Consider the following 25,184-nt stretch of genomic DNA (forward strand, 5'->3'; position numbering starts at 1 on the left):
TCCATCTCTCTCTCTCTCCTCTATCTCTCCCCCCTCTCTCTCCATCTCTCTCTCTCCATCTCTCTCTCTCCATCTCTCTCTCCATCTCTCTCTCTCTCTCTCCCTCTCTCTCTCCCCATATCTCTCTCTCCATCTCTCCATCTCTCTTTCTCTCCATCTCTCTCTCTCTCTCCTCTCTCTCTCCCCCTCTCTCTCCATCTCTCTCTCTCCATCTCGCTCTCTGTCTCCATCTCTTTCTTTCTTCTTTTTATTCTGCAAACCATAAATAACTGTTTCTTCCCACTGAAGCCTGCATAAAATTGTTTCCTGTATCTACTGTATTAAGGTTTTCAGAATGTCTTTTTTTTTTTTCCTTTACAACTGGGGGACTAATGCAAACCAGCCACACTGAATTGAACTAGAGCCGTGATTTAAAGTCCGATCAATCTGCCCTGTCCCTAGTGGGAAGGTCCCTCTTCCTTTGTCGCAGATTACTCTTTGCTTTTGAAGGACTGCAAAGGCCACGGGACCCCATAAATGTCAATCTCCCCATGGCGGGTCCACTGGCAGGATGGAGCATAGGAAGTTCAATGTAATCAAATCGGTCAGCATTAATTTGATGCCTAGGCAAATGGCCTGACCCCTTAAATCATCTGGGCAGAAGTGGCCATAAAGCCCTCTGTGGAACATTTGGCATAATTAAGTCTTCTGCAGCATGGCATCCTTGAGAAATAGGTCCATGTTGTATTTGACATTTGGCTGGGAGGCATTCGACGCAGCAATTAGACAGTAATGGACAGGTCTTCTTCTCTTTTTTCATAGAAGGCTCCACCTTCGCTTCCCTACTAGCCTGTTTTGCAGCTCAATGCATCGGTTTGATGGCTGCTGATTTAGACCTTGGCTTTTGTGTCAACGTGGTTGTCTCTTCTCTTTCAACAGAAAGAGCCAAAAAGAAGGGGGAAAAACTGCACGTTGGAGTTAAGATAACAGGGGAGGGGAGGGGAGAGGGGAGAGAAGAAGAGGACGAGGGGAGAGAAGAGAGAGACGATGGGATGAGAGGAGAAGAGGAGAGTGGTAGGGAGCAGAAGGAGGGGAAGAATGGGAGAAGTGGGGAGGGAGAGAGGCAAAAAGGGGAGGGGAGATGTGGGGAAGGGAGAGGAGGAAGAGAGGAGAGGGAAGGGAAGGGAAGGAGAGAGGAGAGGAGAAGAGATGATAAGACAAGACAAGATGATGTAAGATATAAGATATAAGATACAAGATACAAGATATAAGATATAAGATATAAGATACAAGATATGATATAAGATACAAGATACAAGATACAACATATAAGATACAAGATACAACATACAAGATACAAGGTATAAGATATGATATAAGATAAGATATAAGATACAAGATACAAGATATAAGATATAAGGTGAGGTGAGGTGAAATGAGATGAGATGAGATAAAATGAGATAAGATGATATAAGATATAAGATACAAGATATAAGATACAAGATACAAGATATAAGATATAACATACAAGATATAACATACAAGACACAAGATATGATACAAGATACAAGATACAAGGTATAAGGTACAAGGTATAAGATATATCATATAAGATAAGATATAAGATATAAGATACAAGATACAAGATACAAGATACAAGATACAAGATATAAGATATAAGGTGAGGTGAGGTGAAATGAGATGAGATGAGATAAAATGAGATAAGATGATATAAGATATAAGATACAAGATATAAAATACAAGATACAAGACACAAGATATAAGATATAACATACAAGATATAACATACAAGATACAAGATATGATACAAGATACAAGATACAAGGTATAAGGTACAAGGTATAAGATATATCATATAAGATAAGATATAAGATATAAGATATAAGATACAAGATACAAGATACAAGATATAAGATATAAGGTGAGGTGAGGTGAAATGAGATGAGATGAGATAAAATGAGATAAGATGATATAAGATATAAGATACAAGATATAAAATACAAGATACAAGATATAAGATATAACATACAAGATATAACATACAAGATACAAGGTATAAGGTACAAGGTATAAGATATATCATATAAGATAAAATATAAGATATAAGATACAAGATACAAGATACAAGATATAAGATATAAGGTGAGGTAAGGTGAAATGAGATGAGATGAGATAAAATAAGATGATATAAGATATAAGATACAAGATATAAGATACAATATACAAGATACAAGATACAACATATAAGATACAAGATACAAGGTATAAGATATGATATAAGATAAGATATAAGATACTCGATACAAGATATAAGATATAAGGTGAGGTGAGGCGAAATGAGATGAGATGAGATAAAATGAGATAAGATGATATAAGATATAAGATACAAGATATAAGATACAAGATACAAGACACAAGATATAAGATATAACATACAAGATATAACATACAAGATACAAGATATGATACAAGATACAAGATACAAGATACAAGGTATAAGGTACAAGGTATAAGATATATCATATAAGATAAGATATAAGATATAAGATATAAGGTGGGGTGAGGTGAAATGAGATGAGATGAGATAAAATGAGATAAGATGATATAAGATATAAGATACAAGATATAAAATACAAGATACAAGATATAAGATATAACATACAAGATATAACATACAAGATACAAGATACAAGATACAAGGTATAAGGTACAAGGTATAAGATATATCATATAAGATAAAATATAAGATATAAGATACAAGATACAAGATACAAGATATAAGATATAAGGTGAGGTGAGGTGAAATGAGATGAGATGAGATAAAATGAGATAAGATGATATAAGATATAAGATACAAGATATAAGATACAAGATACAAGATATAAGATACAAGATATAAGATACAAGATATGATACAAGATACAAGATACAAGGTATAAGGTACAAGGTATAAGATATATCATATAAGATAAGATATAAGATACAAGATACAAGATATAAGGTGAGGTGAGGTGAAATGAGATGAGATGAGATAAAATGAGATAAGATGATATAAGATATAAGATACAAGATATAAGATACAAGATAAGATATAAGATACAAGATACAAGATATAAGATACAAGATACAAGATATGATATAAGATACAAGATATAAGATATAAGATACAAGATATGATACAAGATACAAGATACAAAATACAAAATACAAGGTATAAGGTACAAGCTATAAGATATGATATAAGATAAGATACAAGATATAAGATACAAGACATGATATAAGATACAAGATACAAGCTATAAGGTACAAGGTATAAGATATGATATAAGATAAGATATAAGATATAAGATATAAGGTGAGGTGAGGTGAAATAAGATGAGATGAGATGAGATAAAATGAGATAAGATAAGATAAGATCCGGGGGATATATGCTGCTATCAAGAATGAAAGGATATTTAGCAAATAATATCAACAGAGTAGAAGGGACCTATCACTTGATGCATTAGCCTTTCACCTTGGAGTGCCCAATTCCACCACCAGAACAAATTGCTGATCAAAGAGAATTTGGTGGGGTTTCATTTCCCTTCCTACCAATAAGGACCACCACCACCCCCAAATTAAGCATACGATAACACAAATTGGAAGGGGGAAAATAGGAAATGGCTATTATTTGTCACCTGCAATACTTTAGGGTTCACCTTCTGCTTTCTAGCTTCTCAACCATCGCAACTAGAGGGCAACAAAAAAGGAGGCGCAAGAGCGATTTAGTTCTAGATTAGGGAGAAATGTTCTTAATCTGGAAAAGTTTATTCCTTAGATTTTCCTCTATGAAGATTATAACTGCTAATAGTTTATCCAGGTATGTAATGCCTGACCCAAGCGTTGCAATGTTAAGTTGATCTCTGCTTCCTTTTTCTATTTTTATATACATATAAATATATACTACAAAAAAACGAACCAAACTTGAACACCAAGAAAAAATTTAAACCAGAAAAGTTTAATAAATAACCAAGCTTTCGTTGGAAACTACCGACATCGTCAGGGTTTAATGCCAGTCAATGGGAGTGCCCTTTATAGGATTGGTCAATGTCTGCACCTGGCTCCTGGACCTCGTCACCAGTCCCAGTTGACTAAGCTGTGTTTTAAGTGTATCCTTAACATTGGTTACAACTACCATTCTGCCGCTATAACCAACGCTTAAAACACAGCTTAGTCAACCGGGACCGGTGACAAGGTCCAGGAGCCGGGTGCAGACATTGACCAATCCTATAAAGGGCACTCCCATTGACTGGCATTAAACCCCGACGATGTCGGTAGTTTCCAACGAAAGCTTGTTGTTTATTAAACATTTCTGGTTTAAAATTTTTCCTGGTGTTCAGGTTTGGTTCGTTTTTTTGTAGTATGAATATACCCAGGAATCGTATTTTTAATGATATTATTGACAATATAAATATACTGTATATATATTTCAGGTTTTGCGATCTGTTGAAAAGCTCTAGAGAAGACTCAAAATGCCCATCCTAGAGAAGATCACAGCCAAGAAGGAAATTGGCACACAAAGCCAAGATGAGATGGTGAGTGATGGAAAGAGGCATCAGTGGGGTGAACAAGACTTTAAATCAGTGGTTCCCAACCTTTTTAATGCCGTGACTCCTAACCGGTCATAACTCGAGGACTTTCCCTGCCTGGGAGCCCCGCGCATGCGTGGTGCCGCCCCCTGTGCCGACTGAGGCGTAGCTGGCAAGCGGCAGAGACGGCACAGGGCGACCACTGGCTGGGCTACCAACTAGCCCAGCCCAAGGGAGGTAAGGCACCCGCCGGGCCCCATGCGTGCCAGCAACCCTCCCTGCGCCTGCCGGCCTCCCACCTTCCACCCTTGGCCCTCTTTTACTTACATTTTTAGTAGTTGCTCAGTAGGGAGGGGTGGAAACTTCCAGACAGCTCGCCTTCGCTGCAGACAACTTGCAGCACTGTTTGCAGACTGGGACTTCTGGCGGGCTCAGCAGGGCAGAGACAGCCTGGACAATTCCTATTGGCTTTTGAAAGCCAATGGAATTAGATTCTATTCAAGAGAGTCTATTCTATTGGCTTTCAAAAGCCAATAGAATAAAAGGGAGTAGCACAGCTAAGGAAAAGGGGGGAAAAATGGCAGACTGCGTTGTTTGGCGACCCCCGTGAAATGGTCGTTCGACCCCAAATGGGGTCGCGACCCACAGGTTGAGAACCGCTGTTTCAAATCAAGGATGTCCAACCTTGGCAACTTCAAGTCTTGTGGACTTCAACTCTTAGAATTCCCGGCGTTGATGTCCACAAGTCTTAAAGTTGCCAAAGTTTGAACAACATCTGGTTTAGAGGGACAGTTATCACATTGTTCCTCTTCGTGGGCGAAATGAGTGAAGTTGCCTTCAAAAATTCAACAAGCCACTTATCTGCAGAAAAGAGATGAATGTGAAGGGTACAAGGAGAAGGATGATCAATTAAGATTAGGATTATGGATGTACTGAACAATTCTATAGATGTTTACCTAGAAATCAATGGATATCACCCTCCCCACTTAACCCCCACCACACCCCACCCCAGAAAAGCAAAAGATGGCAAAGAAGACAACCAAGACTTTTAGACCATCAACCCTAAAGCTTCAAGGTCAAAGTCAAGGGATGGATGTGGGTCCTTTCTAGATTGAAAGAAATGCTTAGGATGTCTCTTCTTCGTCCATCCTCTCAAACATTTTAACTTCATTTGTCCAGATGTCCCTTAAGATTTACAATTAAAAATAATTTCTTTTCTTTTTCTCTCTTAGATGAGAAATTCCTAGAATTTCTAGCAAGATATGCTCAGTAAAAGTCAACAGGTTGGCCTTAATGGAATGATAGAAGCTCCACCTGTTTTCTTTTTCTAATTTTTATAAAACTGTAAACTTATTTTGATAGTGATTTTTCTTTAAACTTCTGCTAAAATCTAGCCATTCACCCCACCCCACCCCCAATACAGGTTTAACACTGAAAAAAATCAAGCAGAGGGAAACCGCCTTATATTTTTCTCTGCTATCTCAATTAAACAAGAAAGTTCACCATTAGAAATTACCATGTGATAAAATTAGGGATGTGAGAGATTAAGAATTTAGAATATATCTGGAAGGGATACCTGATTTGATAACATTGATTTAAAGTTAAATTTGATTATGGTAATTGTAAACTGACAAAGTTTGAAAACAGGTTTAGCAGTAATAGAAATTTAAATTAGAAATGGAATATTTTAAACGTATTATGCTACTCTTTGAGGGAAATAGAGAGGGGACAGTGAATGTATTGTGTTCAGTTGTTTATATATGTTTTCACCTTTGAATGTTTGATTACCCAAACACTACGGTGTGTTCTGAGTCCTTTTTCTTAAGAATTAAAAAATGTGTTTAAAAAGAAAAAAGAAAAGAAATTACAAGGGTTGGTTTCTATCTATTTGCAAACTCTCCTCTTTCTATATCAAGGTTTAGAGATGGGTAGATTAATTGTGCACCTTGGAGAGTTGCAAAATACAACACAGTGATCTGCTAGCATTTGTACCATCAAAGCGTCTCTTTGTTTTTGTTTTTTCCAAAGCTAGAATGGGATAGAATAATTTGGCTCCATTCTGCATGGAGGTTTATTTGTTGTTGTTGTTGTTGTTCGGTCACTAAGTCATGTCTGACTCTTTGTGAACCCATGGACCACAGCACCCCAGGCCCTCCCATCCTTCACTGTCTCCTTGAGTTTGCCCAAATTCATGCTCATCTCACCCTCTGCCATCCCCTTCTCCTTTTGCCTTCCATCTTTCCCAACATCATCGGGGTCTTCCCCAAGAAGTCCCCTCTTCTCATCTGGTGGCCAAAATATTTGAGCTTCAGCTTTAGTGTCTGTCCTTCCAAAGGACAGTCAGGATTTATTTCCTTTAGGATTGACTGATTGGATCGCCTTGCAGTCCAAGGGATTCTCAAGAGCCAAAGGTTTGTTCTCTATAGCAAGTTACATCTTCTAGGCAACTCCCTAAGTATGACGATACTTGCGCTAGATGGAACCTGAAAGAAAGTGTGTGATAGGTTAGAACAGGGGTAGGCAACCTTGGCTCTTTTATGACTCATGGACTTCAACTCCCAGAATTCCCGAGACAGCTATGCTGACTCAGGAATTCTGGGAGTTGAAGTCCATGAGTCATAAAAGAGCCAAGGTTGCCTACCCTTGGGTTAGAACATCAAGGCTGAAGTTCAACTACAAAAAAAATAGTTTTGTAAAACAAAATACCGTGGGAATATTCAATTACTAATCGCTTGTCCTCTTCTTCATTAGGTCCTTCCCAAGCTCCCAGTTCCTTCTCTCCAGCAAACATTAGATATGTACCTTCGGTGCATGAAGCATCTGGTGACCGAAGAACAATATAAAAGAACAAAGTCTCTCGTGGAGACGTTTGGGGCACCAGGAGGCCATGGAGAATTCCTTCAGAAGAAGCTTCTTGAAAGACATGAACAAATGGAGAATTGGGTAAGTCTTCTGTCCTTCCAACTTCAAACATGTTTATCATATGACAGGTGAAAAGGGCTAGGATCACACTGGGGTTTAAGCTTCTTTCTCCTTTATTCCCCCCTCTGTGGACTTGACTGAGATGCTCTGATATCACAGAGGCATTATTAGAGCAGACAAATGTTTATTTAAAGACTTCCTTTTTTGAAGACAATGGGACATTGAGAGTGGGAGAGAAGAATTACTCTAGACCTGTAGTCATCAAAGAACATTAATATTAAAATTGAGAGCCAGTTTGGTCTAGTGCAGGGGTAGGCAACCATGGCTTTTTTGTGACTCGTGGACTTCAACTCCCAGAATTCCTGAGCCAGCATGGCTCAGCTTGGAAACCTCTCCCTTTTCCCTCAGCATGGCTGGCTCAGGAATTCTGGGAGATGAAGTCCACGAATCATAAAAGAGCCACGGCTGCCTATCCCTGGTCTAGTGGTTAAGGCACCAGGTTAGAAAGCAAGAGATGGTGAGTTCTAGTCCCACCTTACCCATGAAACCCAGGTGGATGACTTTGGCCAATCACTCACAGGGTGGTTATGGGAAAACAGGAAAAGGAAGATATGCTGGAAATGTTTGCCATGTTGAGTTATTTATGAAAATAATAAAGGCGGGACACAAACAAATAAAAAATAGAAAGTCAAAGATACTTATGGTAAAAGACAATCTCTCTCTCTCTCTCTCTCTCTCTCTCTCTCTCTCTCTCTCTCTCTCTCTCTCTCTCTCTCTCTCTCTCTCTCTCTCTCTCTCTCTCTCTGTAGGTATTGCAATACTGGCTAGATGACATGTATCTTAACAACCGATCAGCTCTTCCCATCAATTCTAGCCCAGCAATTATCTTTGCTCGCCAACAGTTCCAAGAAACAGATAACCAACTGAGGTAAAGTGTCTGAAGACTCACTGCAGACCATAACATTCTGTTCTGGCTAGATCTGTAGCCTTTTATGACCAACAGACCAAACGATGCATAGAAAAGTCATAAATATATTTAAACTTTTTTAAACCTCCATCTCCATGGCCAATTTTGAATTTCTGTTTCAAGTCCTCCTTTTTTCTGAATGAACTACTTCTGAAATGCAGGTGAATTGAAAGCACCTTCCACAGATTTGCATTCAAAACCACGATGAAACCTATGCTTTACTCTATAGATAATTATTCTGTCGCGAAAAGAAATATGAAGAACCGAAGGACAGCCATCTGAACAAAAATGGGTTTTAGTAGAATCACCTTTAAGTAATTTCTTCAGGTTTACAATCATTCTATGTTTTTGGGTCTACCTATCTGTACACCAGATTTTGGGAACCATGGCTTCCCAATCAGGTGCATCCACCAGGAGGATGTATCAAAAAAGTCAAGAGGGTGGCCTCAATTTGGTGATTAAATCTAATTAAATTAAATTCTAATTAAATGCATTGATTGAGATTGTTCTGTTTTGACGAATGCACTTCTCTAACTGCTAACGTGATTATGTGCTTAATCTTATTTTACTCTGAGTACAATCTAAGAATTTCAATGCTTGGGAAGTCTTAAAAGCATGATTTCTTACTTAGTCTGTCATAAGGCACAGAGATTACAGTGCTATGTATAACTTCCATTTACATTTGGTCACCACGATGTAAAAAAAAAATGTTGAGACTTTAGAAAGAATGCAGAGAAGAGCAACAAAGATGATCAGGGGTCTGGAGGATAAGAAAAGGAGAAATGAGGTGGGGGTAACTTGCAGACAGAGTTTGCAAAGGCATTAATACTGCAGTGGTTAAAGAAACAGATAAGATGGGGACAACAGAGATGAGGACAAAAGACAGGCTGGATTTTTTAAGGAAAAACAGTCCAGTTTTGGGACAACTGTGACCTGGATGATTAAGAATCTCCGTAGACAGGGAGAATATCAAATCATTCTGTTCCATTCATTGTCTCAGGCATCAACCTCATTCTTTCATACCTTCATTCATGGGATACTGTGTTTAACTTTTGAGTCCACAGCTCCTTCATCTTTCTGTCTGACATCAACCTATTGGTTAAGCAACTTCATTTATGTCAGCTTAGCTGCAGCCCAACCGGATTCCGGCATGCCCCACTGAATTTAAAAGGAGCGAACCATGTTAGGATTTTGCTTTGTGTCGCTTTAAATAAGCCCGTGTTAAAAGATGAAAGCAGCTTTTTCTGCCATCACTCTGTTTTGGTTATTTTTCACATTCATTCGATAATTTATATCCCACCCTTCTGATTCATTTTCCATTGTCTGGTGAGATTAATCACAAGCAACATCATAAAATCACAGTGACACATAAACTAAAAGCAATAAAAATAGATAAACTACAGACAGCTCCAGCAGATAAAAACAACAAAAAATGAGTAGAGGTTATATGTATGTGTGTGTAAGTATATAAACACAGACATTACACACTGCCCTGCTTGTCGGAACAGATAAAACAAATATCAAAAAGAGAGATATTATGATATTTTTCCATTACTCTTATAATATTCCAATCAATTAAGATCTATAAAAATCCTTCTAAGTGACTGGATTGTTCTCAAAGAGTATGGATTAACTGTAGGACGAGAATGTGGCCTTTGATCATGTAGAAACCAGAGGCTAAGGATCCATTTCCCCCCCCCAAAAAAACATATTCATTGTGTCTGCCCTTGCCTATAGATTTGAAAATTAAAATGATCTGGGAAGATCAACCAGACTGGAAATTGCTTCTGCTACTTATGACATACTCTCCCCCCAATAAACAGTCTCTTGGGTCCTCCTATTCACAAAAGGTCAGTTTCTGTTTTGCCCTGGTGACCCCCTGCCTGGCAGTGAAGACGTGATCAAATTGCGATGTCTGAGCAACTAAAACTTTGGATTACCACTTGCTCAGAATTGTGGAAATAGGAATTAAAGTCGAGGGATCTTGGCCAACGGTTGAGGTTTTCAGCTAGCGATTTTTAAAACCTGAACTGGTATCGGTAGGAAAAACTAATGAAAAAGAAGGTTATTTTAATGTGACACAAATGGCTTCTAGACATTTTCATATATCGTGAGTATCATTGCGGGATCATTTGGATAAACAAACAATTTAGGTAGCAGCGTCTTTAGATGTGGACCAGCAAAACTAGGGCTAGATGTTGTGGTTCCGGCTAATGAAACATTCCAAAGAACTTCCAGGCATTTATTTTCCTAAAAGTCTTTTATTGTTACAAAATGTCGGCACAGGCACAACGGAGGGATGCTAGGATCTAAGTTCTCTTCCTCTGAGCAGTTCAATTATCAGCATGTTCCCTCCCTAAATTAGCCGTCATATCTCACATTATCCAATTAGTGTGAAGGTCAAATGTTTTCTTCCTCTTTCTTTCCCGGGCTTGACCCCCAACCCCCCTTCTGCTCTGTATTAACCCCATATTTACCAGACAATTCTGCATATTGTCAAAAGCAAGAATATACAATATTTGCAGCGTTGACACTAATTTTGCATGCTTTGATATTCCAAAATCACAGTCTCTAAATCCAAATCCGTATATTTAAGGACTGCTAATCCAAGGATTAAGGTCTATTCCCAAGATTTTGGAATTAAAATAGGTATTCCTTAACACAGTGACACCAAGAAAACCTTTATCTTTGATGGAGTTAAGGTGGAAACCAAAATAATTATCCAGAAATAAGTCCCATTGCTTATTTCCAGGTAAATATAATTAGCATTGCAGTCTTAATATTATAACTTAAGCAGTATGGCACAATATATAGAAACAGGGCTTTTTTTCTCATAGAACGTCCAGAACAGAGTTCCAGTACCTTTTTTAGATGGAACCTTGTAGGGTAGGCAAGGCGGGTTGTATGACATGTGTGAGTTCTGGCACCTTTTTTTTTTTTTTTTAGGAAAAAAGCACTGTATAGAACATAAGAAGCTATTTTATGACTGATCTATCCAGATAATATTGGACCTCAGGGTTTCTAGGAGTTATTGATGTATTTGGAAAGCAGTAAGCTGGGGAAAATATCTTTTCCTGTTTCTTGGGATCTTCAGACACAGATCTATGTAATTCTTTTCTAACATGTCCTGGCCCTCCCTTGATTCTGTTCAATTAATAATGCATTGCGTAAAAATTCCAGATATTTAAATAGTTTGAGGTTCCAGTAGGAGGCAGCACCTACTGTAACAAGCTTGACTGATCCCCAAAAAAGAAGCTTGATCTTAGTATTTAGAAGAAGTATGGAAGACAAGTGCATTGTCTCTTTAAAGCATCCCCTTCCCAGATTTGCACAGAGACCTTAAAAAAAAACACGTCTTCTTTAAGCAATTGATTTAAACTTTAATAAATTAAGCACATCTATGCCGGTGACTTAAATTTGAATAGTCAACTGCTTAAAGCTGCCCCATCTCATCGTATCCATTGTTGAAGGAAAAGTCTTCATCGTGGTTCAGTCCAAGCCAAGAAAAAACAACATGGCGACTGCTTTAGAAAGAAGGTTACAGTTTATTGAAGAGGAGAGCCAGACAGGAAGATGGCTCTGGAAGAAAAGAGAGAGCACGTGTAGGGAGTGGGTTTTTCTACCCTCTGGAGCCTTTGTTTGGAGTTGTTCCGGTGGCATGAACTTTGATCTGAGTTTGAGTGTGCCTTTCTGGTATTCTGATGGTGGTGGGTTAATCCTATTATGTCCTAAAGGTCATATTCTGCTTTCCTGGGGCTGGGGCTGATGACTCTTAGATTTTTGGTGTGAGGAGTTGTTGATTCTAGGGATCTTTCTTCCTAATCCCAGTTTTATGACTCCAGTCTTTCTGACAAGATTATCACATCTGCAATTCTGCAGACTTGGTTTCTGTTTGGGACAGAGAGACTTGGGGGCAGTGTTGGTTTCTGCTTTTAAAATCCTTTAGGAAAATATATTCTGCCTTTTAAATATTTCCAAAAATATTTCTTTCTCTGTCTCTGCAGGGGGGGCTGACTTCCCACACCATGTAGCTGCCTTAAATCAAGATTAAAGGAGACTTTTCCTTTAAAAATGTCCAAGGCTCTTCTTTTAAAAATAAATAAATCAATAAAGTTATTAGATACATTTCTCCTTTTTATAACAAGCCCTCCCTGAGTATAAGTTACTGGTCAAATTAAATAGCATTTTCTAAAGTACAGAGGCAGCTTAAAAATATTGAAATTCTAAGTAAATGCATTGATTGAAATTGTTCTGTTTTGATGAATGCACTACTCTAGCTGCTAATATGATTGTGTGCTTAATCTTATTTTACTTTGAGTACAGTCTAAGAATTTCAATGCTTGGGAAGTCTTAAAAGCCTGATTTCTTACTTAGTCTGTCATAAGGCACAGGGACGACAGTTCTATGTATAACTTCCATTTACATTTGGTCACCACGATGTAAAAAAGATATTGAGACTCTAGAAAGAGTGCAGAGAAGAGCAACAAAGATGATTAGGGGACTGGAGGCTAAAACATATAAGGAACGGTTGCTGGAATTGGGTATGTCTAGTTTGATGAAGAGAAGGATGAGGGGGGACATGATAGCAGTCTTCCAGTATCTTAGGGGTTGCCACAAAGAAGACGGAGTCAAGCTGTTCTCCAAAGCACCTGAGGGCAGGACAAGAAGGGAAGGATGGAAACTAATCAAGGAGAGAAGCAACCTAGAACTAAGGGGAGACTTCCTGACAGTTAGAACAATTAACCAGTGGAACAACCTGCCTCCAGAAGTTATGAATACTCCAACACTGTAAGTTTTTAAGAAGAGATAGGAGAATGATTTGTCTGAAATGGTATAGGGTCTCCTGCCTGAGTAGGGGGTTGGACTAGAAGACCTACAAGATCCCTTCCAACTCTGTTATTCTATTCTGTTCTGTTCTGCTCTGTTCTGTTCTGTTCTGTTGTAATATCTGAGTTTGCATCTCAGACTCAGTTTTCCAATTAGCCCGTCCTGATTCCGACGTATGCTGATTAAACCATATGATCTGCAAATGTTATTGACGTACACTATAAAATTACAGAAAGGCAGAACTGAGCAGAACTATTCTATCTTATAGCTCATCTTCAGAATCTTTCAAACATGCATTATCAATGTTGATTTGTCTATAGATACAAACTGAATAGCTTCATTGTGGCAGCTATTTTTTTCTGCTCTGCTTTGCATCTCTGTTATTTGCACAGATCCTGACTGGGAAAAGACCTTTTGGCCTGCTGGAGCCCTATACAGAAACCTTGGACAGAAGAAGGAACCAGAAAACGCTGTCCAGACACAGTCTTGTCCAAATATGAATTGCAATAAGGCAGTCATAGTTTAAAAATTGTTCAGAGAAAAGCAGAGGGTGCACCCAAATGCCAGTCTGGTCATTCATGCACAGTACTGTAAACATCCAGAGTTAAGACTAGCCCAAATCAAACAAGCAACCCATGATCCTGTTTTCCTGCCTTCAGGGAAAAAAAAATAAGGAGAGATTTAAGATATCCTTTTGAAAGAAGAATTTGTGGGGAAAACAGAAAATTGGGAGCATTAAAATAGCTGTGTCCTGGATTTTTGCTAAACCACTCTGGCTGGGTCCCACTCAAGGAGTAACCCAATCTGAGTAGGTGCAAGAAACTCATTAATACACTTCCTTAATTTATTGTTAAAACAATGGATTTGGATTCAGAAGACATAGGTTTGGGTTCGCACAGCATATCAAGCGATCTAACCAACTTTACAGGACAACTTAGCTGAGAACGTCACCCATTCCCTTTCAGAGAAGATTTAAAAATGGAAGTAATAAGATCAATAAATGCTGACGGATATCCTAGCCTGCTGCTCCTTGATTGTCAGCTGGCAAAAAACAACAACACCGTGATAATTCTATGATGATGATGATGAAGGTGATGTGTATATAATTTCTTGCTTCTATATTTTGACTTCTAGGTTTGCGGCCAATCTCATTTCTGGAGTTCTGGATTATAAAGCCCTCTTGGACAGGTAAGCCAACCGTCCCTTTTTTTTTTAATTTTATTGAATAGCAGAAAAGAAAAAAAAATTAAAAACATTGAACATGGTAAATCAGATTTGACAAACCTCTCAGTTCATATTCACAATTAATTACTAATAAAAACTCTATACAATAACATCACTCTAATCTCAATCTTAATTTATCTCATTACAATGACTTCCATATTTTTTTCCCCCACCATCTATAAAATTTGTTCCAAATTTGGTAAAAATTCATTTCATCCTGATTTTTAAGTCTTTTGGTTAACCTATCTAATTCTGCGCAGTGCATAATTTTATGAATTAAGATTTCCTCACTAGGTATAGCCGTAGCTTTCCAGTTTTGAGCAAATACAATTCTTGCCGCTGTAACCACATGAGTGAATAAATACATATCTTCTTTACTAACATTTTTTTCAAGAATTCCTAACAACAATGTCTCAGGCTTATACTGAATGTTTTGCATACTCATTTCTGTTACCCATTCCCAAACCATACACCAATATCTCTGTGCTTCCTTACAAGCCAACCGTCCCTTATGAACAGAATCTGTTCTTCAAATGAGGGACAAAAGTAAATGTTTGTTGAGATGACTTCACGCAGCAGTGAAGTCACTCTCTGAAGTAAATCACGTTTTAGTCTTGAGGAGAATTGGAGATGTAATTTAGATGCACTGGTTTTAGGGGAAAGTCCCATAAATTGTGGACAATTAACATGATCACATCTGACTTAAGTCCCAGACTCTGGAACTGATTGGAAAAAAAGATCAGAAGATTAGAAGATCTGAAAAAAACCGTATATTTTCTGAGCAGGAACAAGGTTGCGGCATGAACTACCAGAATGATCCCAGGGCTGAAGGCAAACTCCACCCCCCCCCCCCAATTTCATATGCATGTCCTCCTAAGGACTCCACAATTTTGGATCCTTCTTTTTTTTAAGAGGATGGGGAAAATTATAGAAGACACAGTTGGAAGTCATCATAATAATGCCATGTCAGTTGAATAAAAATGAAAGAAAATGAAAAGCAAAGAATGTTAATTTGGCCTCATCTCCACCCTGGAAGGATGGTTCCAGCGGTGATGTTCAAAAGGCCCAATGTGGCCCTCAGCCCTGAAAAAATTGTGCACCCCAGAATGATAGTTTGGCATCAAATGGCAACCATTTCTAGTTCTTTGCAAGGAGGAAGATGTGATTTATGAAATCTTGAGGTCGTAACATGGAGTAGCGTAACAAAGCTAGATCTGCCTGGAATGGAATTTAAGCTGTTATTGTGAATATATGTGATTTATTTGCCAAAGCATGAAAAGTTTGCATGTTCATTCCATTGTGGGCCAGTGTGTCTTCACTAGCGTTACTGCACAAACAAAAATTATCAGTTGAATCTGGCTGCATGTGTTATGTCTTGTGTTGAGTGATCCTGTTGTGTTAGATGACACTTTAGCTCAACAATGCACTCGCTTCCATCCCTGCTTTGGATCCATTCAATACATCTTCCTCAGTCCAGGCTATGGAATTGGCTAGGATACAATTCAAATCATTCCATTCAGATCATCAGTCTAAGCAGAGTCAAAAATTTGATCACAGCTGTTTGAAAATTGGATCATCTCCATATAATATGATGTGATGTGATTTGAAGGGTTGAATTGGGTTGATTCAATTTGCAAGAACAATCTGGGGGAGGGGAAGCTTTCACCTATGCTCAAAAATCCTTTTAAATTGATTTTGTTCAAATGCATCTCAAAGGATTCAACAGTGGGACTCAACAATTTGATTTGAAATATTCAGATTCTATCCAATAGTATTCTAATTGAAACTCTGAAAAAAAACCTTTATTCCAGAGGAACAGGTGATATGATATTTTGCCAAACCATTAATCAAGTCTGCTGTGTCCACCTAGTTTAGCACAACTTCTTTTACAAGGGTCTCCAGGAGTCGTTGCTTACAAAGCATTGTAACTGTTAATTTTTCTACTGTCCTTAGAATGAGACATTAACACGATACCATATCAATTTTAGCATCTCAAGTTTCTCCAAAATTGTAGGGAGTTAGTCATCACATTGACCTAGCAATTTTGCCTGCCTTTTAGAAAGGACTAAGTCCATCCAAGATCTGTTCTGTCCCAGCCTACGTGAGTCCTTGTTAAGCTCACAAGGAGAAACCCCTCTTCCAATAAGCAGGCTGGAACCGCAGGGAAAAAAAATCCCCTTTTATTGTTCACAGACATGAGTCAATGTCCAAGGCAAACAAAACACAGTTCACTGAAACTCGATTCCTCAACACAAACGGTTGCCTTTGGCAACCAGCACCTCCCACACCTTCCCTTTTATTATGCAGCCAAGGCTGGACTTCCTAATGCCTTCTCCTTTGCCTTTGGAGCCATCCCATTGCCTTCCTCTGTCCTGCTCTCTTTTCTTGCCTGCACTTTCGTGCATCCTGGATTTGTCCCAGCTGTTCTTCATCACTGTCCAACTCAAACTCCCAGCACAGCTGTGTCTCAGCCTGAGTGCGAGTAGAGGGGCCAGGCTCCTCGTCAGACTATAAGTCTTGCAGCTCCTCAGTGCTTTTCTCTGACTCTGAAGTCACTCCAGGCCCGTCCTCCTCCTCTGATTCCTCAGACTCAACTGCCGGGTCCACTGGCTGGCGAGGAATCCACAACAAGATCTTCCTTGTCACACACAAAAAATCATAGTCCTCTCTGGCAGAAGAACATCTACGTGCATGGCAACACATTCATATTTTTCAGTCTGTGATTTCAAAGTCCAGCAGAGCATTACAAGACAAGGAAAAAGTAGATATGTTTGGTCCTTATTATTGACTATTACTGTGTTTTCTCCAGTGCTCCTTCATGAATGGTAATATGGTTGGAACATGGTTTCTGTGGACTTGTTAAGAGTGATGGTTTTTCAGCTTTGGCATCCATCTACTGATATTTCTTTTTATCTATCATGGTTCTAATTGAACTGATTAGATTTCTTTTCTTTCTACCCTTATGCACATTATGATTTGTCTCTTGTTCTGTTCCTCCAAGCCATGCGCTCCCTATGGATTTCGCTCGTGGACAACTGTCTGGTCATCCTCTTTGTATGAAGCAATATTATGGACTCTTCTCTTCTTATCGTCTTCCGGGACATACCAAGGACACCCTCGTGTCCCAGAAAAGCAGTATCATGCCTGAACCAGATCATATCATTGTGGCTTGTAACAATCAGGTGAGGGCATCTGAATCTCACTTTTAAAAAAAAAAATAATAATCTACCCCTCATCCACTTCTTCAGTTGAATTGATCAAGAATGTATATAAAGTCAAGTTACAAGACTTCACCAATCAATGCAGCTAGTCTCTTGGGTCTGGCTGGCTAACGTGTGGCACAAACATACCTAGTTCAATTTTATTTTGGCCACACCTGAATGCGCTTTGGTGATGCTCAGAGGCTGGTAGTGTTGGTGCATACTGTAGATGGGTGAAGAAACCATGCCAAGTAGGAGCAAGTGGTGAATGGCCTCCAGGAGCTAAATCAGCAAGGGAAAAAATGGTCTTCACACACCAGCCGTCCCCTCATTCAAAGATTAACCCTTTCTCATCTTTTCACTCCTCCCACCACTAATGTTGATGCTTTCTCGGCAGTTCTTTGTCTTGGATGTGGTGATTAATTTCCGGCGTCTCAGCGAGGGAGACCTTTTCACTCAGTTACGGAAGATAGTTAAGATGTCGGAGAGCGAGGAAGACAGGCTGCCTCCAATTGGTCTTCTGACCTCAGATGGAAGGCTGGAGTGGGCCAAGTCCCGGACAATCCTAATGGAAGGTCAGCAAGAACCACCTCAGAATCCCACCTACCCCATCATTCAGTTCTTTGGCAGAGTGGCCCCAGACAGCTGTTGTCCTACTTCCAGCATTTTTCCATTTCCATTTCTTTTTTTTACCACTTGCCCTGAGGACTTCTTGTTCTGCCTACAGTATCTCGTTGTCCAAGAAGTCCTTCTCATTTGTTCCTTTTAACTTGTAGAGAAGTCTGGAAGTCCTACAGAACAATACTTCAATAATTCCTAGCATGCAGAATATTCTAATCCTGGGTTAATTTTTTTTTCCTACACCCAGATTAAAAGAATATCCATAGGTTTTAATTTTAAAGACAAGATGAAAATGGCCCAGTTTTGGAGGAGCATACCCAAAAATGCTACTTCTTCTTTAGGAAATACTCATTTAGGCCTATTTGGCCTATGTTTCCCACATTTCAAAAACTGAAATGAGATTGCCCAAATGTCTGCCGTTCTGCAGGCTCAGAAACTCTTCCTAATGAAGTCAATCCATCTCTAGTCCCCTCCAAAGGCTCTTTCGTATTTTTCATACATTGTAATGCTCACATTTCCTATTGTTGTTGGAGGAGAGGAATTTGCACACGAAATTATGAGAGGTGGGAGAGGCTTCAAGGCTTCCTCAAGTAAAGACGAGATGAACAATAGAAGTGAATTTTTGTAGCTCAGGGTTGGTGGGCTCCCTTGGTGCTGTTTGAGCTGGGTGGTTTTCTTGCAGATGTTTCATGACCCAATAGGGTAACATCGTCAGTGCCTGGGAGTGCAAACCCATTCCCTTCTCACACTGGTGATGTCACCCTAGTTGACTGGCTGTGGAATTCTGGGAGTTGAAGTCCACATGCCTTAAAATTGTCAAGTTTGGGAAACACTGCCCTAGTTGGTAATGAAACGTCTATAAGAACACAACCAAGCTCAGAGAGCACCAAGGACCCCCACCAAGATTAGATTGCAAGAATATCTAATATTCAGTTTGAACGATTTGTTTTCAGATCTCAGTCTCATAAAATGTGTATACAGTAGTGGCCAAAATTGTGGAAACCTTTTGGGAAAAGTGTACAGTAGAGAAATGCCACCTTTGGTTAAATTTCCACCCATTTTTCTTCTCATTTCTTTATAACTGTAGCCTTGTTCACTTAATAATATTATTTTACATCGCTTTCGGGGTGACCAGTCAACTCTTTGCACCATTCCTTTAATTTTATTACGTTTTACAAGCTCACTAAATGAAAGAATACAAAAAAACCCAACCAACTTGATAGCCATCACATAACACACTGACAAATGTCCTCTTCTCAACTTCAATACCGGATATCAATAACTAAATCCTACTGTGATCTGATTGGCTTGTTGCCAAAACAAGATGACACCCGATTGGCTGTCTAAACACTCATGATCATTAGCTACAATCAGATGAAGGAAAGCTACCTGAGATCAACCTAAGCAAGTTGTGCCTCATTTTTCTGGTTATTTGGCTATAACATTTCATAGAATACAGTATAGATAATCGAACAAACTTTGTTTCGTTACTTTCTTGATTAAATTATCTTTCCATTGATATATAATTTTATGGTACTACTCCAAAAATAGTGGCATTATTAGCCATCAAACCTCAAAAATATACTTTCCCAAAAAGGTTTCCACAATTTTGGCCACTACTGTAACTACATGCATACTATACTTCCATGCATACTATAAGTCCATCAAATTACCAAAGTGCTGTGGTGCTTTTCAAGCTCAGCAGATTAATTTGTAGACTAAATTGCTTCGAGATCTAATCTTCTCCCAGCCTGATGGGTAGAAACCCAAAAATTGTGCACCCTCGATTTCCAGTAGCTTCATTCTGATGGAACAAAACACTCGCACTCTTAAGAGTTCTCAGAGAATGAGTGTATGAAGCATAACAATTCAATTAGGAGCAGAAAAATCAAGGAACAGCGTGCCATCATTCCAAGCAAATTGTTTTCTACTCTAGATTCTACAAATCGAGACTCCCTTGATACGATTGAACGAAGTCTGTGCTTGGTCTGCCTTGACAGCCCAGGTGGAGAGGAGCTGAATGACACCAACAGGGCCTTGCAGCTTCTCCATGGTGGAGGCTACCATAAAAACGGTGCCAATCGTTGGTATGATAAGTCTATGCAGGTAAGTCCCAACAACAACCAGAAAAACTACACATCAATTCCTGGTTGAATTAGGGGAGGCGATTCAGATCTTCTAATCTCACTACAATGTGACGCTCTCAAAGAAAAGAGCTTCTTATCCAGGTTTAAACAACTGAAAATGGAGATGGATGTTCTGGGTCCAAATTTGCTCTCCGCACCACGTTTGTCTTCAGCAAGTCAACCTCACTACCACGATGGCATGGTCATGCTAACTTTCGTTTAAGCATTGGTGGGATTCAGCCGGTTCTCACCACTTCAGCAGAACCGGCAGCTAATTTTTTGTTGCCCAGGCCCAGAACGGACTTCCGGAAGCGGCATCCATACAGAGAACCAGTTGTTCACATATTTGAATCCCACCACTGCTTTTAAGGCACTGCCAAACCCTCGTCTTCCTTTAAATAACTGTCTAGAGGGGATCGTTGATTCAGACTTTGTCCAAATTTATCTAGCCTTCATTGGAAGCATGATGTGGTAGGAGAGAAAAGAAACAAAACATAGGGGTGTATGTTGGCTTCTATTTTCAACTCATCACTTGCTTCAAGTCCTCCAGCAACACATAATTGTGAGGACTGCCTTTTCCATTCTCTCACATCTTTACTTTCACCATGGAATAACAAAATATCAAAAGAACAGAATTGGAAAGAACCTTGGGGGTCTTCTAGTTTAACCTCTACCATTTCAGATAAATGGCCGTCCAACCTCTTCTTAAAAACCTCCAACAGTGGAGCACCCACTACTTCTGAAGACAACCCATTCCATGGGTTACTTGTTCTCACTATCCGATAATTTCTACTTAGCTCTACATTGCTTCTCTCCTGAATGAGTTTTCATCCATTGCTTCTTGTCCTGTTCTTCGATGCTTCAAAGAATAGGTTGACCCCCTTCTTCTTTGTGGCAGCCCTTCAAATGGTATAGGGTCTCCTGCTTGAGCAGTGGGCTGGACTAGCAGATCTACAAGGTCCTTTCCACCTCTGTTATTCTGAGTGAAAATTAAGATAAGTGAAAAAAACACTTGGAACACTTGGAGTCGCTCCCTTGACATTGAATATCTTCATAAACATCATTCACTCTGTTGTTCCCTTTGGAAAAAAATCAATCACATTTTTATGCTTTTACATTTCCTTTTAACTTTCTCTTACTTTGGTGCTCTTTGATATTTCAGGTCATCCAACTATGTCGCAGGGGTAGGCCACCTTGGCTCTTTTATGACTTGTGGACTTCAACTCCCAGAATTCCTGAGCCAGTCACGCTGAGGGGAAAGGGAGAGGTTTCCAAGCTGAGCCATGCTGGCTCAGGAATTCTGGGAGTTGAAGTCTACGAGTCACGAAGGGGTGTAGGCCTAGGCCAGAGGTAGGCAACCTTTTATGACTGGTGGACTTCATCCCAGAATTCCTGAGCCAGCCACGCTGAGGAGAAAGGGAGAGGTTTCCAAGCTGAGCCATGGTGGCTCAGGAATTCTGGGAGTTGAAGTCCACAAATCATAAGAGAGCCAAGGTTGCCTATCCCTGAACTATGTCAAGATTAAGACCTTTGGATATTGTTACATTTAAAATTGTTTCTGTGATGCATAAAACAAACCCTGCCTACATTTCTAATATTGGCTGGTCTACATTTCTGTTTGGGATCTTAAAGGCAAAATATACCACATTCTTTTGAACTCAAGAGTTACTAAATCCATATTTCACTTCTGTCTAAATTAATTTCCCTGCTTAGTTTGTCGTAGGACGAGACGGAGTCTGTGGAACAGTGTGTGAACACTCTCCATTTGATGGGATCATTCTTGTGCAGTGCATCGAACACATGTTGAAGCACATGTAAGCTACTTCAGCTTATCTAAGAAACCACCTGCTTTTGTACTTCAACATATGCATTTCATGTTTTCCAGTGACATTCAGATGTCAGCAATAACTTGAAGCCAACGCCACTTCATTGAATGTCTTCATTATCATCCATTATTCACTATTATTCATCATTTCCTTTTGTAAGGCTGTGCAGAACTCTAGACAGGATGGACACCTTCCTACTTGGCCAAATCTTGTAAGGAAACATTTATTGATGGTGTCTTCTCCTCTTGGAATAGTGAAGCAGTGTGACGGAACGAGTACTCTGTAAATTCTATTGCACTTATTAAAAAAGAAGACAGTCCCAAATTTAAGGCCATCGACTCAAAGGAGAAATAGTAGATGGGGGGGGGGGGAAGGAAACTCTAGTTCAGGTTGGACTTAACTCCCAGAGACCACATAGATGTAACCATGTTGGGTTCTTTTGTCAGTGAACCAGATGAAAGACCACCAGGGAATCTGAGGGTTGTAAGATAGACTGAGAAGACAAAAAGAAGAAGAAGAAGAAGGTGTCACGAAAGACAATAACAAACATCTTCCATACTTTGGGTAGTGAGCTTCAGGGCATCATCCTCCACAGATACCAAGAACCATGCTCAACCTCTTATTTCAGGCAACCTCTTATTTTTTTTTCCCTTCAATTTGTCAAACCCTGGTTTTCAACGGTAGCTGAAAGTAGTTCTGACTCCGAAGCAGTAATTCATGGAGCAGGTGTTTAAGGGAGACTGTTCCCCGAGTTGATTCAGAAAAGCAGGTCACAAAACCGATAATCCGACCACAAACCACGGGACTCTTCTACCCCTCTGTGAACAGGAAAGAAGGCGCAAAGAAACTGGTCAGAGCAGATTCAGTGAGTGAGCTTCCCGCTCCAAGGAGGCTACGGTGGAAATGTTCTCCAGAAATTCAGAATCACTTGGCTTCTTCTGCAGAAAAACTGGAAAGGTACGATAATGTCATTGGATGGTTCAACTTCATGCGGAGATATGAGGGCTGCAAGCTCTCACAGGTTAATCTGTGGAGCACAGTAACTATTAAGGAACGATGCTGGTGGAGAAAAGAGCTAAAAATATAGCTGTTGCTAATGGAATAAAGTGCAGAAAGACATTTTATATATAATTAAGGATATCCTGCTTAACTGCCTGTCTGCCTTTTCCCCTTCCTCTCATCCCTCCTCTCATTCTTTCACTCTTTCCTTCCTTCCTTCCTTCCTTCCTTTCCTTCCTTCCTTCCTTCCTTCCTTCCTTCCTTCCTTCCTTCCTTCTTCCTTCCTCTCATCCCTTCCTTCCTTCCTTCCTTCCTTCCTTCCTTCCTTCCTTCCTTCCTTCCTTCCTTCCTTCCTTCCTTCCCCTTTCTTTTTATCTGCAGTCATAATTCTATATTTTGTAATTCTATATTAGCAAATGTAAGTTTGGCACTATAGGAAAAAAATATTTTTGTGGCGATGTCTCATCAGAAAATGCCCTTCCACGGTTTCATCTGTATCTTCTCCTTTTAAAACATCTGTTCTCTCTGGCTTGTCACTAAAAAGCTTTTTTCCGCTGTTCAGTTATGTTTTCTTTTCCACTTGTTTATTTTACTATTCCTTCTTTTGCTTTGGCATTACAAGCACCTGGGGAAAAACCCCAGCCTTGAAAAATGGCAAAGAAATATATTAAATGCCAAGGCTTTGCCCAGCCTTTGAAGTAAGTAAAAGGTCCCTGGGAAAGCTATGTTAAATATATAAATATCTGGGAAAACATCTGTGCAAAGGAACAAGACTGAGCCCCTGCAGGATTCAGCCTTGTCCTTCATCAGGATGGTGGCATGTGTACAATTGTGTGTTCCTGTTGCATTAATAATGATTCCAAACAAGAGAGGGGAAATAAACTGGATGTTAGCCTTTGCATTTTATGTAAACTTTTACCCTTTGTGGGCGCATCAGGTGTTCTCTGATTAGTCTGAGGAGTAGGTCTAGAGTTTTAGAGTAGAGAAAGATCACCCCCATAGGAATAAATGTAACTAATTTAAATACTGTAGCCAATTTGAATTCCAGCCTTAGCGCTTTGCATGCCCTTGTGCTCCTCTTTGTAAACCTGCTTCTCCTGATTTGTTTATTCCAATGCTTAGAGGATATGTAGAGCTTCTTAAATTGCACCGAACAGGCCATCAGATGTCTGGGAACTGAGCTTAAGAGCTGAATTCCAAATTTCTTTTGGACACAATCCTTCTCAAAGCTTGAGAGAGCTTACTGGAATAGTTGGGGGAAACATTTTTACTTAAAAAAAAAAAAAACAGCAATGAGAACTACTTTTATTTCTCTTCTTTCTCCCTTTTCTAGACTGGTGAGGAATCTAGATTTTATGGCTTATAAATTTGAAAACTATGGGAAAGAATTTATCAAGAAACAGAAGATGAGCCCAGATGCCTACATTCAAGTGGCACTCCAGTTGGCCTTTTACCGGTACGTGAAGGAAATATGTTGACCGCACTCATTTCAGTCCAAATGGCCAACTATGTCTTTCTCTCCTTGGTCTGTGTAACTTTCTCTACAGCTTCCCTTAATGCAGACTGTTTTGGCAAAGCTACACATTACCCAGGAGTGACCAGCTTGGACGGGTATGGAGCTGAGATACTTTAACTAAACAGTATTTCTAAATCCCAGAGAGAGCATGGACCTTAAAATTGGTGTCCGCACATGGCTCAGAGGAGGCGGTTGGGTTTATTGATAAAGAACCCAATGGAAGCACATTAGTGGCCAATGAATGATAAATAAAAAGCATATAATTGAGTGACAAATCAGGAGAGCCTGCTGTCTACTTTCTGGTCAAAAGTCCAGGCTGTTCAAAGGTTCTCTGAAGTTAAAAAAAAAAAAAAGTCTTGAGAATAAAGGTTCATTCTCTGAGCTTGTG

General features: G+C 39.4%; 1 protein-coding gene across 3 annotated transcripts in view; it reads left to right on the plus strand.

Moving 5' to 3' along the window:
• Nucleotides 1-25,184, plus strand: part of CHAT (choline O-acetyltransferase) — a 50,136-nt gene that overhangs the window by 13,791 nt on the left and 11,161 nt on the right. For all 3 annotated transcript variants that reach the window (XM_039343352.1, XM_039343354.1, XM_039343353.1), the window contains exons 2-11: nt 4,473-4,574; nt 7,320-7,511; nt 8,300-8,418; nt 14,419-14,472; nt 17,510-17,690; nt 18,106-18,283; nt 20,266-20,435; nt 22,169-22,269; nt 23,110-23,238; nt 24,614-24,736. In XM_039343352.1, the coding sequence (XP_039199286.1) occupies nt 4,512-4,574; nt 7,320-7,511; nt 8,300-8,418; nt 14,419-14,472; nt 17,510-17,690; nt 18,106-18,283; nt 20,266-20,435; nt 22,169-22,269; nt 23,110-23,238; nt 24,614-24,736 (1,310 nt within the window). In that variant the 5' untranslated portion in view covers nt 4,473-4,511. The remainder of the gene's footprint in view (nt 1-4,472; nt 4,575-7,319; nt 7,512-8,299; nt 8,419-14,418; nt 14,473-17,509; nt 17,691-18,105; nt 18,284-20,265; nt 20,436-22,168; nt 22,270-23,109; nt 23,239-24,613; nt 24,737-25,184) is intronic.

This window comes from Crotalus tigris, unplaced genomic scaffold (assembly GCF_016545835.1).
Source record: "Crotalus tigris isolate CLP2741 ecotype Arizona unplaced genomic scaffold, ASM1654583v1 scf7180000017847.2079705, whole genome shotgun sequence".
Classification (NCBI taxonomy): domain Eukaryota; kingdom Metazoa; phylum Chordata; class Lepidosauria; order Squamata; family Viperidae; genus Crotalus; species Crotalus tigris.